General features: G+C 45.0%; 5 protein-coding genes across 5 annotated transcripts; 3 read left to right on the top strand and 2 right to left on the bottom strand.

The window, feature by feature from the left end:
* Positions 1-1,080: 1,080 nt before the first annotated feature.
* On the top strand, positions 1,081-2,168 carry LOC6590037 (protein seele). Its single transcript, XM_002016275.2, has 3 exons — positions 1,081-1,368; positions 1,431-1,598; positions 1,657-2,168. Exons 1-3 carry the CDS (start codon positions 1,284-1,286, stop codon positions 1,971-1,973), a joined length of 570 nt encoding a protein of 189 aa, XP_002016311.1. The 5' UTR covers positions 1,081-1,283; the 3' UTR covers positions 1,974-2,168.
* LOC6590036 lies at positions 2,156-2,753 on the bottom strand. Its single transcript, XM_002016274.2, has 3 exons — positions 2,565-2,753; positions 2,364-2,506; positions 2,156-2,312 (listed from the first exon to the last, which is right to left on the bottom strand). Exons 1-3 carry the CDS (start codon positions 2,655-2,657, stop codon positions 2,300-2,302), a joined length of 249 nt encoding a protein of 82 aa, XP_002016310.1. The 5' UTR covers positions 2,658-2,753; the 3' UTR covers positions 2,156-2,299.
* A 72-nt stretch (positions 2,754-2,825) lies between these two features.
* On the bottom strand, positions 2,826-3,328 carry LOC6590035 (cytochrome c oxidase subunit 7C, mitochondrial). The gene is made up of 3 exons (XM_002016273.2): positions 3,222-3,328; positions 2,979-3,139; positions 2,826-2,924 (listed from the first exon to the last, which is right to left on the bottom strand). Exons 1-2 carry the CDS (start codon positions 3,303-3,305, stop codon positions 3,023-3,025), a joined length of 201 nt encoding a protein of 66 aa, XP_002016309.1. The 5' UTR covers positions 3,306-3,328; the 3' UTR covers positions 2,826-2,924; positions 2,979-3,022.
* Positions 3,329-4,126: 798 nt separating this feature from the next.
* LOC6590034 (lysophospholipid acyltransferase 1) lies at positions 4,127-15,962 on the top strand. Its single transcript, XM_002016272.2, has 7 exons — positions 4,127-4,487; positions 12,076-12,299; positions 12,362-12,530; positions 12,603-12,773; positions 12,956-13,303; positions 13,368-13,700; positions 13,781-15,962. The coding sequence occupies exons 1-7, from the start codon at positions 4,392-4,394 to the stop codon at positions 14,624-14,626; spliced, it is 2,187 nt and encodes a 728-aa protein (XP_002016308.1). The 5' UTR covers positions 4,127-4,391; the 3' UTR covers positions 14,627-15,962.
* Positions 9,942-10,667, top strand: LOC113565241 (extensin-like; the record flags this gene model as incomplete). Its single annotated transcript, XM_026986970.1, has 1 exon — positions 9,942-10,667. A coding segment is annotated over one exon (606 nt), but the record flags the coding sequence as incomplete, so codon positions are not given.
* Positions 15,963-16,057: the final 95 nt, after the last annotated feature.

Below are 16,057 nucleotides of genomic sequence, written 5' to 3'. Positions count from 1 at the left end.
TTTGCGGGCAGGCGGCAGCCGCTCTATAAATATTGCGAAACGCATTTAGTGTATAATTCTCTCTTATCAATTAACCGAGCAAGCAGTCAGGGCAGGCCCAGTCCCTACCTACCCCAGATCCCCCACACACAACCGCAACGACACAAACACAGCAAATGAAACACAAGACACAGAAACAAATGCCAAAGCAGAGACAGTGCAAGAGACACTCAATTAACGCCAATTATAGGCGATCTCGCGAGACGAAATTGTTAATAAGAGCATTTATAAATGAACACAGAATTTTGCCCCGAGTTGTGTATTTACGAGCTGAACCAATGATTTGCCGGTTAACTATATTATTCAATTGCATTTATATTGAGCAGCGCAGCGCAAACCACACACGAGCTATTCTCTATTTACACTAAGAACTGAGACTCTTTAAGTTATCAGCACTTGGAAGCCCATAATCATCTCTCTGGCCCAGGCGGGAGTACAGCTGCAGACAGACTCGGTCAAGTGATACATGATTCTTAGGAATATTGCGCAAGTCGCACGATATATGTTGTTTTTTAGCTGTTTTCTATGGTTAGTGGAACTAGTAAATTTTTAAACTCCTCACTGGAATATATTTGAATTTCAAATTCAAACGCCAAATCGCCAACAGGATAATGGTCATACTTAACTAGTATTTTTATTCGTGTTGGAAAACAACGCAATATTTAAATGTAACAAAAATCGATATATCAGTATATTTACGGTATATTTTTAAAATGAGACGGTATATTTCGATATATTTTTATCGTCTATTGTCGCAAAACTGGTGCGCGCCAAATTTTTTTTTTTGACTTCGACACAAAACCAGGTTTTATATAGAAATCCAATAAATGCAAGTATTTCAAATAGACCAATCATGTATAGAATTGATTCATCAATCGTATAAAATTGAGTGGGCATGGCTAAATGTTCTATATAGCTAGTAATATTCAACGGAAGAAAGAAAACGAGGAATATGTATAACAGAACTTGACTTCGTCAGGTCACACTGCTGTTTAGTGTCAATACGAATTATTATTTATTATTTACTTGTCGCGTCGCGCCACCCTCTCTCCGCCCACAGCATATTTAAATACACTGCTGATTAGAGTAATTGGAGCCACATAGTCCACGTAGCTCTAAAGTCGTATATCCCAGAGCAGACATTATCTGTTCGCGCACTTTCAAACCGCTCGCGCTGTGCTGACGTGTCCCAGGAGCGACTATTATTCTCCTTTAATTAAATTATTGTTAAATAGTTCTAAAACATGCTGATAAAGGCTCTGGTATTGTGCTGCCTGGTGGTGCTGGCGCAAGGTTACAGTTTCACCTCGAAGGAAGTCAAGTGCCACGGTAAGAGGCAGCAACAGGCTGATTCGGACCTGTTGACACGCTCCTAAATAAATTTTTTGCAGTGTGCAAGGCCACGGTGATAGAGCTGGAAGAAGCCATTGCCAAGGAGGATGCCAATAAGAAGGTCGATGTGAGTGGCTTCCGTTTGGATGCCAAGGGCAATTCGGTGAGCAAGCGTGTACGCTTGATCAAGTCTGAGATGTTCCTCACCGAACTTATGGAAAAGATCTGTAAGTGCCAGCACATCAAGTCTTAGCAAACACTAATGATTCTATTCCTTCCTGGCAGGTGAAAAAATGGATGATTACCTGAAGGCCACCTACAAGAGCAACGGCAAATTCACACTGCTGAAGATGATAGTCAATGGCCAGATGAATCCTGAATCATCGTTGGTCGATTTCGTGCAAGACGGTGATCTCAACAAGAGCCTGGGCCACTTTTGCAACGAGGTCCTGGAGGACAATGACGAAATCTTCCTGAAGGCATTCCAAGCCGAGGAACTGGGCAAGGATTTGGACATTAAAATCTGCTCAGAGCAGGCCAAGTACTGTGACGAGGCGCCCGTACAGGATGAATACGACTTTGGCGAAAAGGAGGAGCTGTAGAGATTTAGTTATCCTAGTCAATTCCACTAACGAATTTCCATGATCATCACCTCTGTGTTATGCTTGCCAATGGCCTGCGCTGATCCGTACTGAACTTTCACATAAAACTAATATATATATTGTATAGACTACGCCAGTGCTAAACAACTAGATACGACAATATAAATCAAATTAATGTGCAATTCCCTCCATAAACATCTTGTGTGGTTTTATTCGCAGCTCGATGAATGTAAACATTAAGTGGTATAATTTTATGGAGTTTTAGTTAGGCAGACTGTTCGATGGGTGTTCTATGGGCAATTTGTTGTTCGTTTCTTCATCTTTTTCTACTCCGGTTTGCTGCAACACAAAAGTTTCAGTAATTGTTTATATCGATCTGGTAGTACTCACGGTTCCGGAGGTGGTCCACCTGTATTACGGAGCATCTGGTGACGCACAACCAGCCATGGAGCACCAAAGCCCACAGTGCCAATAACAACCCAGAATATTGTGAATCGCATCGGGTTATGCATTCCCTTCGACCAGGGCAAATTCTATGGGCAGCTAGGCTTGTAGAAAATTCGGATAAACACAGAAACCCTTCCTACTTACCGCACCCGGACAACCGCCAGGATAGCCGTGATGGCAAGAACGACTCAACGGATTGCATATATTGCGCACCGAGGTACGCAGTGTGGACCACATGATAAAATTTCTTGATTTTACAAACTTTAAACGTTTAGTTTTTATGAAAAATACGTCTGCTTGCTGACGAGCACTAACTATTATTTAAAGCGTCTGCCAAATGACAAGCGTCGAGAGCAAAAGGCCAGGCCTACTACTTAAGGCTAAGGAAAAAATGTATCCGCTTGGTTTACAGTTTGGGGCAACTTTATTACGTTTCCACTTTCCACTTAAATTTAAGCTGTAACACACTGCACCGCCTGGCTGGACCTTCAAAGCATCTTACATCTGGAAGAACACATCTTTTAGCGAATTTGTTGCAGTTGAAACAACTAACCTTACATTTGTTGCTGCTGCTGGCTGCGCGACGGCCACTGGGGAGCGCCCTACTTCTTCAGCAGTTGGTGTCTGACGATCAGGAAGGGGGAGCCGAAGCCCAGAACACAGCCGATGGTAAACAGGGCGGTGATCCTGTACTTGTTTGTCAGGCCGAAGGGCAGATTCTGGAATTCAATGATAATTTTCCGATGATTGATTTTCCGAAAATTATGTAACCGATGGGTTTTATTGAATTCTTGTTCTCACCTCGCCGGGAACGCCACCATGGCCGCTGAAGCGGACCATGGATTGCGAGAAGTTGCGTGCAATGACACTGCTGCGGCCCAACATTTTGATATTTAAATTTTTCAAGTAAAATTCCAGAAACACAGAACTCGCTGTTTGTGGTGCGCAAATTAGAGATGCAAAGTTTTCGATACCCTTTGCGCTAACATGCTCGGTTGTGTCTGTTAGCGCTCTATCGATATTTACTGTATCGATAGCTTCGATACTATCTAAATTATACACTGCAAAAAATAAAGATAACATTCAATATGTATGGGCCAGACTCATGTGCCGACAAAATAGGAGCAGAATTTCACGCAAAATGGCAACTTTCTGCATACCCTAGGGAAAAGGATATTATAGAATTGCGGAAATGTTTTGTCCATATTGATTACACACTTAAGTTTTATTTGTTTGACCTTTTCCGCTAAAACCTTTTTTTAGGCAAAATCCAATAAAAGCAAGTATTTAAAAGAAACCAGTCATGTAGAAAATAGTTTCATTAATTGGATAAAATTATGTGGGCCGAGCTGAAAGATTTATCCAGCTTGTAATATTTCTCGGAATATCAAAACCGATGAATATGGTTTTTAATCCTTGACGCAGAACGATTAACCCCTTGTAAGCGAAGAGGTTTAATATTCCACCGAAAATAATAAAAATTGAATAATTATAGCGCAGTCCAGGTAAAAGATATCGTGTTTTTTAAGTTCAGAGCAAATACGGCATAGATCTGCAAGAAGAATTAAAAATCAGTACCTCAAGTCGTTGAAATGTTTTATTAGAGGGGGGTTAAGTGGGCTTAGCTCGATTTCTTATCGATATACGAGACGCTTTATTGTTGTTGAGGCAATCGAATGTTGTAGAGCGGCCATTTTGACGGACGAAATCATACATATAGCAAACATAAATAAATTCGAATAATTGCACAAAATTATAAGTGAACGTTTCGCGGCGTCGGCATATACACGCGGCCCAGTAGGAGGGTCCCATCGTTCGGGGCGCTCGCGCAAAGTGTCTGTGAATCGCTACATAAAGAATTTTTCCATTCGCAAGAAACACCGAACTACTGTGAGAATCGCACAAATGAAGCAGTGAGGAGTAGAGTAACAGACAAGACAGCTACAAGACAACAAGGAGAACACTGGCAAAATGCTCGAATCGCCCAAATTTATTGAGAATGATTTATACAATGGGAGCCATGCCTTTACCTGGCTGGCTGACATGGTGGGGCTCTCTGTTGATTTGGTAAGTTCTTATAACTCTCCGCTCCGTTCCTCACATGCCTTCTAAATCAAACGGGTGTGTGCACGTGTGCGTGTTTATCTATGCTTATATACGTGCATAAAAGTGTAAGTGTGTTTGTGTGCTAATAATCCAGACAAAGCCTAGTATCTTTTGTATCATTTACGCCAAGAATATTGATACTTAAAAGGTATTTGTATCGGGTGCAGTGTTCTTGACGTAATGCATTGTCTTAGCAACGAAATAAAGAAACTGTCAATCAAAACGAAGGCTCATTATCCCGGTAATGGTCCAAAAAAGGTGGAGCTGTCCAAGTTTTGGAAATTTTGGGCGCTTACTAGCCTGTGTATTGTTTGCTCGAGGTTTTTTAAGCGCGAAATTGACAGCTAATTGAATTTTAGCTGTGCTCCATAGTGTACGCCTTCCTCAATTGGACTGCCGTTTGAAAGAAGCTACAACTACTTGTGTAAATTAAAGTTAGATTCATGCAAAATGTGTATGATTTTCGGTGTCCCACTTTCTTATCAGGGGAGGTGCGGCTGCTGACAGTGCCGTCGCCAAGAATAATCTGTGTAATTTTCCACGCTGTACGCTTTCAATTTAGAACAAAAGTAAACTTTACAAAATGCACCGCCGTGACATTTTGTACATTGGACTCGTCTTGACGCATCGTTGGTTTCGGCATAGTTAAAGATTTTTGCTTCATTTAACAGAGGTATGAGTGGGGAGGCTGGTACGGGGATGTCATGGGCAATTGATCGCCTGAGTGTCTCACTAATATATTCACACTCTCTACATGTGTCTGATTGTCCCGTTCTCTCACCCGATGGCCGCAATGTCATTTGCATAACGGCAACTACATAGGTAAAGAGCGAGAGGGATACAAAAGTGATTCATTAAGTGCATTTGTATGCATTTACCTGCAGCGGTTACGGCCTGGCCCAAATCCGTTAAAGACATATCCGCTGGCCCAGCAAAAATGATGGCATACACGTAATCTACTCTACTCAGTAGTAATATTTTCAATGCTGATGACCTAATACCAACATCCGATGTAAAGCCGTCCGTCCACACATGTGTGTGCATGTGTATGTAGTCCGTACATATGAGCTTATATAGTGCGAATTTGGCTGCTAGATACATAGACACATACACAAAATGGTTGATTGCCCGTTGTCTTTATCAAAAGATACTTGAAATTCAATTTAACCGACTTCTTTCATGTCTCCTACACTCCACTCCACTCCCTCCGTGAAGAGCTCCGCGATAATTGAATTTTTAGCGCTTCTTTTGTTTGCAAACAAACGGCAGCAACAGTAGTTGTGAGCGAGCTTCAGCGACATACATACGTATATGAATATACGTACATATGTGTGTGTGCTCTCTTTCGCGCTGATATTGTCGCCTCCCTAGACCCCTACTCAGCTCCGCTCATGACTCATAGTGACAGGGTGTCTTGGGAACGATTTAACTTCTTTGTGATGTCAGTGGGTGGGTTGGGTCCTTGGGTGTATGACACATTTGGAAATTAGCAAGAGCTCACGATTAGACGGCGGGCTATTAGCAAGAAATGTTTTATTAGTTTTATTATGAAGGCTGAAGCACGGAAAGCGAATGCCGGTGAATTGGCCAATTGTTCGAGGAATTGCCTCATCCCGAGATCATTTATAACGAGTTTGTGTATGTCTTTCTATGGCATTGTACTGCTTGCAGTATTTATTGGTGCTAATGAGCTGTTGCTGCAGGCCCGGCCGGCCAATGGCGGCATATTTTCTCAGCCCATAAAACTGTTTGTTTTCATTTGCTCTCTCGCTCTTCTTACTCTCAACTCGCCTCCCACGGGGTCGCTCTCCCCTACATGCACCACGCTGTCTGTGTGTATGTATTTGCTTTTATTAATAAACAGCAATAAACAACTCATGTTTGTTGTTGCATATATATTTAATATTTCACAACTTTTATATATACATATATGCGCAGCACTGGAACCGGTCTGTTCGATCAAAAAGCAAAGTGTAAAGCAATTGAAATTAATATGTAAATTGAAAATTGTAATGCATGGCGACGGGCCAAAAGGGTTAAAAGAGGAGCGCACCGGTAAATTGACAAAGAGAGTGACGAATAGAGAGGGCGAGAGAGTGGCTAATTGTTGCGCATTGCTCTCTATGCACACTCTTTCTCACTCCCACTCTCCCTCCATATGCATATATTATAATAAATTATTATTTCTATGACCTTGAGTGGGATGCCAGATGTTGTTTGAACTCTGTTGAGAGCAGCATGCGGCGGCTGTTGTGCGGTTGTCACTTGTCGTCTCTTCTTTTTCCCTCCGTTTTGTCAACTGTTGGGCATTTGGTGGCGCCATTTAGCATATAACTGTTGTTTGCATACCCTGTGCTACACTTCCCTAATGGGTATATCTGACATTACATATAAAATGAGCAAACTTGCGAAACAATCTTTCACTCTCGCTTTTGTTCCACAGAGTAACATTTTTTTGCTGCTTAACGATAACGTAGTGCGTTCTTGATTCTTTGTTCTTTGTCCTCACCTTCTTGTCTTCTACTCGTACTCTTTACGAGTGCTTTTTATCGTATGTTCGCATTGGGAACGATATTTCTGTTGCTGCTTTTATTGTTTTTGGTTTATTTATAGTGATCACGCCACTTTTCGGTACGCGCTTGTTTGGCACACTGCCGCCCCAAAACGCTTTTGGGGTTTTTTCAAACGATTTATGCTTATATTTCCATTTGTGGTGCATGTTCGTTGCGTGTTAGCTTGCATTCGTGATTTACCCATAAACATTTTAGTTTGCTGATGGGTTTCTGCATTGGCAGCTCTGCTACAATTTAAGCCCTTGACAGCCCTACAAGGCCCTTGTCTGAAGCTCTAAAGTACGCCAGAGAACAATGGGGTTGCTGCCTTCGTGCGTACACATTCATCCAAGCTGCATTGTGCTCCGTCCGTTGGCCTGGAACTATAGCAACGTCTTATCTTGGCATCAAGCTCTCCATAATTTGCGCACTGAACAGGGAGGGCGACAAGGCGCGAAAGAAGGGCCTTTAAACTGTTTCCTATACCAATGCATGAAATCGTGTTTCAAATGCCGCCCTCCGATTGCAGCGTGTCAAAAACATCTGACAATCGAAACACTGGGGGCTTCCTTGCCTCTGCGTGCCCAGAAATTCAATATCAGTGTTGAAATTCGATTGGCTCACCTGAGTTTATGCTCAATTTACTTATTTCACCTTGAGCGCTGAACAGAGACTCGTATTCGAGGTCGCCAGAGAGGCCCTCAGAGAGGTACGATGTACATATGTGAGCTTGGTTTGGCACCCCCCCTTACCCTTCAATCTGAAACAAAAGCTGAAACCATCCACGGCGGCAAGCAGGCAGATGATTTCCTTCCGCATATCCGGCATTTTTCATGAACTCGGGTTGGTTCGGGCCCGGGCCCTTGCGCAGATGTTGGTGCTCTCCTGCTCTAATTCCAATTCCAACAAGTCGCCGACCACCCACTTGTTGGGGCCTAATCCCATCCGAATGCTGATTCCACTGTATTTCGACTTGAAATATTATTCTTTAGCAAGATTTTCCTTTCGTTTGCTTTTGCTGGCTAACCGGTTTTCGCCAGCGTATTGCCAACTCGAATAATTGCGCATGAGCTCTTTGGATGGCTGGATGGATGGATGATGATTACAACACTGCGTATTTGTATGGGGATACTTTTTCCTCTGTGGCATTTCTGCGGCGTGCATGCACATTGGTCGGTTAATACACACCTACATATATACCTTCTAATCAGATCTGTAATACAACATCTTTACTCGGCATTTATGAAAACAACACCTCAAACGAATTTATCGTCCCACAGTATATGTAGCTTATCGCTATGACGGAGGCCCTCGCCCATCAGGCCATTGTCGCTTTGTCTTTGACCCATGGCGCGAGGAGGTAGATAACTACATATGACGTGGCTATTACCACTTTTTTAATATAGATCTAGATAATGTGTACCATATCTTAGATATCTACGTACATATGTGCAAAAATACAAACATTTTAAGTATACGACTGGCTCTTATCGACAGTCCGACGTGTACCTTGGCAATTACGAAATTTGAGAGCAGAACTTGTAAGATGCTAACAAAGTTTGTTGACAAGATATCTGAAAAGAAGAGCAGCAAGTACAGTGCGTTTACCATATGTAGAAGTATGGCGCAATTTGAATTGTGTTCGATATTGAATATTCAATTGAGACATTATCTATAGTTGGCCAAATAAAGTTCAGCTGAAAATCTGTAGATATATCGTTGGTTATACGGTTTTGCGCTGTACTGTTTCTAGATGCTTTCATATATTGAAGCCGTAGAACGTAGGTCCGGATAATAGCCAAGGGAGGAACATTTTCTCTGGTCAGGAATGCACTTTGCAAATTAGTCCGAAATTATCAGGAAATGTATCGGTGGCCCCAGTTACACGGAGACCACTTGAGTCGAGCATTGGACGGATGACTATAAAAGAGCGGTGCAACAGAGAAGATGTTACAGCCCCGAACCGAAAGAGGTAAAGTAACCAACTGCAGTTAGTTATCCTTTCGAGCTGCCTGAAGTTATCAATGAATTTTTGTAAGTGTCGTAGCGGCAGGTGCACGAAAGTCCTCAGAGTTAACTGATTCAATTTACAGTAAGCCTTCTTCTGCTGGCCCTTGTGGCAGTAGTAGCAGACTCGCACAGAATCGCTGAGCCGCCTGCAGCCCCCCAGGAGCCGTGCAGCACCACCACCCGCCAGCCGCCATGTGAACGGACAACGACTCCGTCACCACCCCCACCCCCACCGTGCACCCGAACACCCCCACCAGATCCACCCTGTGACACAACAACAACTCCGTCACCACCCTGTCAGACGACAACAACTCCGTCGCCACCCCCTCCGTGCACCAGTACACCTCCGCCAGATCCACCCTGTAGCACGACAACTACTCCGTCCCCACCCTGTGACACGACAACAACTCCATCGCCACCCCCCCCGTGCACACGTACACCTCCACAAGAGCCACCCCGTGACACGACAACTACTCCGTCACCACCCTGTGACACGACAACAACTTCGTCGCCACCTCCGCCGTGCACCCAAACACCTCCGCAAGAGCCACCCAGTGACACGACAACTACTCCGTCACCACCCTGTGACACGACAACAACTCCATCGCCACCCCCCCCGTGCACACGTACACCTCCACAAGAGCCACCCCGTGACACGACAACTACTCCGTCACCACCCTGTGACACGACAACAACTTCGTCGCCACCTCCGCCGTGCACCCAAACACCTCCGCAAGAGCCACCCAGTGACACGACAACTACTCCGTCACCACCCTGTGACACGACAACAACTCCATCGCCACCCCCCCCGTGCACACGTACACCTCCACAAGAGCCACCCCGTGACACGACAACTACTCCGTCACCACCCTGTGACACGACAACAACTTCGTCGCCACCTCCGCCGTGCACCCAAACACCTCCGCAAGAGCCACCCTGTGACACGACAACTACTCCGTCACCACCCTGTGACACGACAACAACTCCATCGCCACCCCCTCCGTGCACACGTACACCCCCGCAAGAGCCACCCTGTGACACGACAACTACTCCGTCACCACCTCCCCCGTGTACCCGTACACCTCCGCAAGAGCCACCCTGTGACACGACAACTACTCCGTCACCTGAACCACCCTGTGACACCTCAACTACACCTCCCTCAACCACACCCTGTGTAACTGATGCCCCTCAAGCTTCCAGCCTGATCGAGAAGCTCATTCCCAGGCCTCTGCTAGATCTCTTCTCCGGCTCCAGCATCCCCATTGCTGGCGACCTCGAGTGCAGCGGAAGAGCTGACGGCACCTACCTGCAGGACGAGAAGCACTGCCGCCGCTACTACGAGTGCCTCAACGGAAACCGCGTTCTGCACAAATGCAGAGCCGGCCAGTGGTTCGACCTGGATAAGGGCAAGTGCCGCCGTCGCAGCCTGGTGCTGAACTGTCCTGCACAGCGCAACTGAAGATGACAGGATCGGCGGATATGATACGTGCAACATGTATATTAACGTTTATCCTAACCAACAGTAATCCACTCAATAAATAGCAATAGCAATAGCAATTCAAACTTATTACCAACTCAACTTATCCTCCTGTGTCGTCGCTCCATTTTTGTTCTTTTGCGGTTCCAGGATCTGCTTCAAAAAAGAGACCTAATCTAGCCACATAGTACACACATTTTGCAACGAATTGGTTGGTGGTATATCTGGCCGTATTTACTGGGAATAGTAAGTGTCCGCCTGGAGTTGTTTACGATGACGATTCATTTCTAAATAGAAGGGTACAGCAATCCATTCCAGATACGCGAGAGTCTCTGTGGGAATTCGTGAAAGACCTACCTCTTATAGGAGAGCCTATCTCAGCGTCTGGCTAACACTTATTAAAAGGTTTATCGACGGTATCAGGGATATGTAAACTCATCTACAACACCAAGAAAACCCCGTACTTCTGCCACACCAAAAACATTCGAAAACAGAACATCAGAAACTATGAACACGTTCAAAATGTATTCCACTTTAATGTCGTTGACCCAACAGTAGAGGGCATTAAAATTGTTAATTAATGATAACTTTGCCTGTCATGAAACATTGCTGCAAATGTAGCTCTGATTACAGTCTGGAACTGTTCTGTTTCTACAATAATACCCATTTAAGTACACATGTGTACATACATATGTATGGTTATATAAATAAGTGCGTCGGCAGAACATTGTCCCTGATAAGGCCGGTGACAATGGCCGCATCCGCTTGGCCTTCATTCAACGAATCGACTGGGGGTCCTGAGGTTCTTGGAGGTGCTGGTTCCTTATCGGGTACAAAGTAAATGCGTTTTCAAACCGCTCAAAATCTAATTGAGCGAGTGGCCAGCAATTGATATAAATTATAGGTTTTATATCATGTGCTTGTCTCGACCGACCCCGTTACGAAACCCAGTTCAGCGGGGCCTGTAGCCCTATTAAACTCGCTGTTTATGCATTGCCGGGCACGAGAGAGAATCATAAATTATATATTTGCCAGGGTTCGGTGCTCAATGTCAGCTGGAAGCTGGCAAAGGGCTTTGCGGGAACGATCTGTGCGAGGGAAGCGGTGTGCAAGCAAAGCATTTGCACTGAAAGAAGGCCAACCCACCCATGCCAAAACCAACCCATGCCAACATTGATCACAACGTGTGATCGTGATCGTTGATTCTTGATCTTGATCAATGTTGGCGGAGAGGAATGCTCTTCGCTGATGCCAATTACGGGTGCATACAAGGAAAGGCACGTGCACTCCGCATGTGCTCCGCTGGGGTGCGGATATGACGGAGGGTATCGTATGGCACGAGGCAGCGATGTAACAGAACTGGTTGCGATTCTCGTAGTTGGCGCAATTCCCCTAGATATGCATACGTGTAAATTGTGTGACGTCTTCTCGACGTTTAATATAGGCGTAATTCAAATGTATTCTTTTTCTTTCACTCAATTCAAAAACATGTTCTTCTTTTGCATTGCAGGTAAACTTTTTACTATGCCAAATATCAGCGCTCTTCCTGGCCTCCCTCTTCCGCTCGATGCTGCACCCCTCGAAGGTGTCGAGCAAGTTGCGCCACACATTCGCACTGTCGATAGGTCTGGCCTTTGGCTACTTTTGCTTTGGCCAGCAGGCGATACACATTGCCGGTCTTCCGGCAATATGCTACATAGTCATACGCACCCAAGATCCGCGCATTGTGCAGAGGTAACGAATACACATAGAATCGCTGATTGATTTGAACTCTCGCTAATTTACTGAGATTGCAGAGCGGTCTTGCTGGTGGCCATGAGCTATTTGCTGTGCGTGCACCTGATGCGACAACTCTACGACTATGGATCCTATGCTCTGGACATTACCGGGCCACTGATGATCATCACACAGAAGGTTACGAGCCTGGCCTTCAGCATACACGACGGTTTTGTGCGGGAGGAGGAGGTGAGTTCATCAAATTGAGGTGCACTTCCCAGCAAGGCCAAAAACTAAACTTATTTTGTATGTCATTAACAGGACCTGACAAAGGCTCAGCAGTATCATGCCATTCGCAAAATGCCATCAGCATTGGAGTACTTCTCGTATGTGTGGCATTTCCAAAGCATCCTGGCCGGCCCACTGGTATTTTACAAGGACTACATTGAGTTTGTAGAGGGCTACAATCTGCTGAAGCGTCCTTCCACCAATGTAAGTGCATTTTGTGGTCAGGTCTCTGCGTCACTGCAGTCGCAACTAATGGAAGCTGCAATGATTTCATTAGTGGCCACAAATTGACCTCCCCCTGCTGTCCTTCCTGTCTACCTGGTTGGAAGCAGTAATAGTAGCTTCTCCGCATTGCCTGCCACATTAATTACTCCTGTCCGCTACAGGGCTCTCTGGACAATGGCAAAAGGGAACTGGTGCTGGAGCCATCGCCAACGAAAACGGTGATACGCAAGGTGATTGGCAGCCTCGTGTGCGCCTTCATATTCATGAAGTTCGTGAAGCTCTATCCAGTGAAGAACATGAAGGAGGATGACTTCCTGGAGAACACCAGCATGGCCTATAAATACTGGTATGCCATGATGGCAACCACCTGCATACGCTTCAAGTATTATCACGCATGGCTGCTGGCCGATGCGATATGCAATAACGCTGGTCTAGGCTTTGCCGGCTACGACAAGGACGGCAATGCCAAATGGGATCTAATATCCAACATCAATGTCCTGTCGTTCGAGGTAGGCATATCTTTGTTTTGATCTGGAATCCGTAAATAGTTTTTATCGCATTGTCCCATTGCAGTTTTCGTCGAACATGCGCGATGCTATCAACAACTGGAACTGCGGCACCAATCGCTGGCTCCGCACGCTCGTCTACGAGCGTGTACCGAAGCGGTATGGCACACTGCTCACCTTTGCATTGAGCGCCGTGTGGCATGGCTTCTATCCGGGCTACTATCTGACCTTTGCCACCGGAGCCGTGACGGTTACCGCCGCGCGAATGGGACGCAGACTCTTCCGTCATCGCTTCCAGAGCACACAGCTCACGCGAATGTTCTACGACATTCTCACCTGCCTAATCACACGCATTGTGATGGGCTATGCCACATTCCCATTCGTTCTGCTTGAATTTATGGTGAGGACTCCTGACTCTTGTATGCGCCGTGATGGAGATGATCCCTAAACGGACTTTTCTCTTTCGTTTCTCAATTACAGGGCAGCATCAAATTGTACCTGAGATTTTATTTGTGCCTTCACATCATTTCACTAGTGACCATATTTATTTTACCACAATATATACGCGGCGAGAGGAGAGACAGCTCGCCCAAGAATAGCGACAGCGTAGCTGCCAGCGGCAGTGTCAGGGACTCATCACCGACCCGGGTGCCCCAGGCCGCCAGGGCGGCCCTGGCCGGCGGCAATGATCTCAACGAGGATGAGGACGAGGATAAGCATGCTAAATGTAAAGACAACACACCACAGGTGCTTTTGACAGAGCAACAGCAACAGCATATAGAGCAACAGAACAATGTAATACTCCAATCACAGACCTCACATCACCCACAGCAGCAACAGAAGCAGCAGCAGCAGCAACCGAAGAGTCCAAAGCCGCCGACCAACGCCCGCGACGCGATTAGCGTGCCACACGACCAGTGCGAGATGGACCAGTTGTCCAGCAAATTGAAGGAAAAGTTCGAGGCCGAGACCAAAAACATTGAGGAATTTATTGATAAGACTGTAACGGATACCGTCAGCGGCATTGTGGAGTTCAAGAACGATTTGATGCGCGACATCGAGTTTCCCAAATTGAAATTGCCGGGCGGCAGCGCCATTTCCACGCCACTGGATGCGGCTGCAACTTCAGTGGGACTCCGCAAGCGCAACATATCCTCTGTGCACGAGAATGGACAGTGCACCGATGCTTCAGGTGGCGATACCGCCGAACATGCCGCGGAGGAGAACAGCGCCGCCTTTCTCAAGAAAGAGATTGAAGTGATCAATGCGGTGGTGCAGCAGGCCAACGTCCTCCCAGCGGTGCTCAGTAATGGTCATGCCAAATAGTATCAGCGACCGCTAGAAATTGTGGAGAAACTGATAACCAGCACCAATAACAACGATGACTATGACGAACGAAAGGAGTGCCACGGCAGGGAAGGGAAACAGAGTAGGGCCATGGATAGACCTGATTGATTTATCAAATACGCACACAACACACACAAACACACTCAAATGTAGACGGAGATGCAGACACAGACACAGATCCAGATACACAATGAACACATTTTTTGGTTTCAGTGCAAGGAAGTGTTTTTTGAGTTTAGATCTTTGATCGAATTGAATACAAATTGTTTGAATTGAGGTAACTTTTTAAAGTGGATTAGCCAGATAATAAATATGTGGGTAAACATAACGTTTACCATGTATGTACATTCGATCTGGCAAGAAACCTAACCTACTGAGAATATTTATTGTATCTAAGTGTGTTCCAAAAGTCTAATTGTTGTTAAACAATTTACTCTTATATCTGATTGTTAAAAGTCCCGCCACAGAGCGGCCTACAGTGCGTTTCAAAACGATGACACAGTTGTACACATATCCCGCATCTTCTTCAATATACGATTCAACTTCATAAACTATTCGACAACTGACTGAAATCGACCAGAAGCATTGATCCTATACACTTCCAAACTGTCTGCCATAGCTTTGGGACGCACTGTACGACTGGGTCGTTTAATTAAGAACTATTCCACTATACAGTGCACTATACGCTATACACTATGCACCACACAGTGCAGAAATCAGATATACTAAAGCATATGTTTGCGTGTTTTCCATATAGTCTATGTACCAGCCAGTAAATCAATTTATAAAATCATTATTATTGTAGTGCAAATCCCGCCCGAAGTACTAAACAAAACGAGACGTGTAACAAGTAGAACCAATGAAATCCTCTTAAAGCTAAAATACAAGAAAAAGTCAACCAAAACTTAACTTTAGACTGAAGCTATATTGAAAAAAAGTACTAAGCCAAGGCGACATAACCAGAACAAACACAAATCGTGCGTAGTGCGAAGTTAGTAAGTAAGACAGAATGTTGTTTTTTACACTCAATTTGATTAATTTTTTACGAGTGTGGGAATTTTTGTGTGTGTGTGAAAGGGATATATCCAGCACATCTGTAATCATATGTACTCGTATAATCCTCCTTGCCAGGCCCGGCCATGCCACCCGGTTTTCCTCAGAGTTCTGCTCATGTCCAGTCCTCCACTTGTGTATGACTTCCTACTCTGTAGCTCTTAAGCACACACCTTTTATAACCTATTATCTTGTTTTACCCATTGCATATTTTTGTTAACTCAATAAACGATTTCGCCCCACAAATCCTCACATATACATATACGAGTAAATTATATTTTTTTATATTTATTGTAATACAAATGACAAGGGAAGGCGAAACAGTAACAGAAAAACCACTTTCCAATAGAAGAACTC

This window comes from Drosophila persimilis, unplaced genomic scaffold, assembly GCF_003286085.1.
Source record: "Drosophila persimilis strain 14011-0111.01,24,50 unplaced genomic scaffold, DperRS2 tig00000002-arrow-pilon, whole genome shotgun sequence".
Taxonomy (NCBI): domain Eukaryota; kingdom Metazoa; phylum Arthropoda; class Insecta; order Diptera; family Drosophilidae; genus Drosophila; species Drosophila persimilis.
This window is presented reverse-complemented; position numbering and strand designations above follow the sequence as displayed.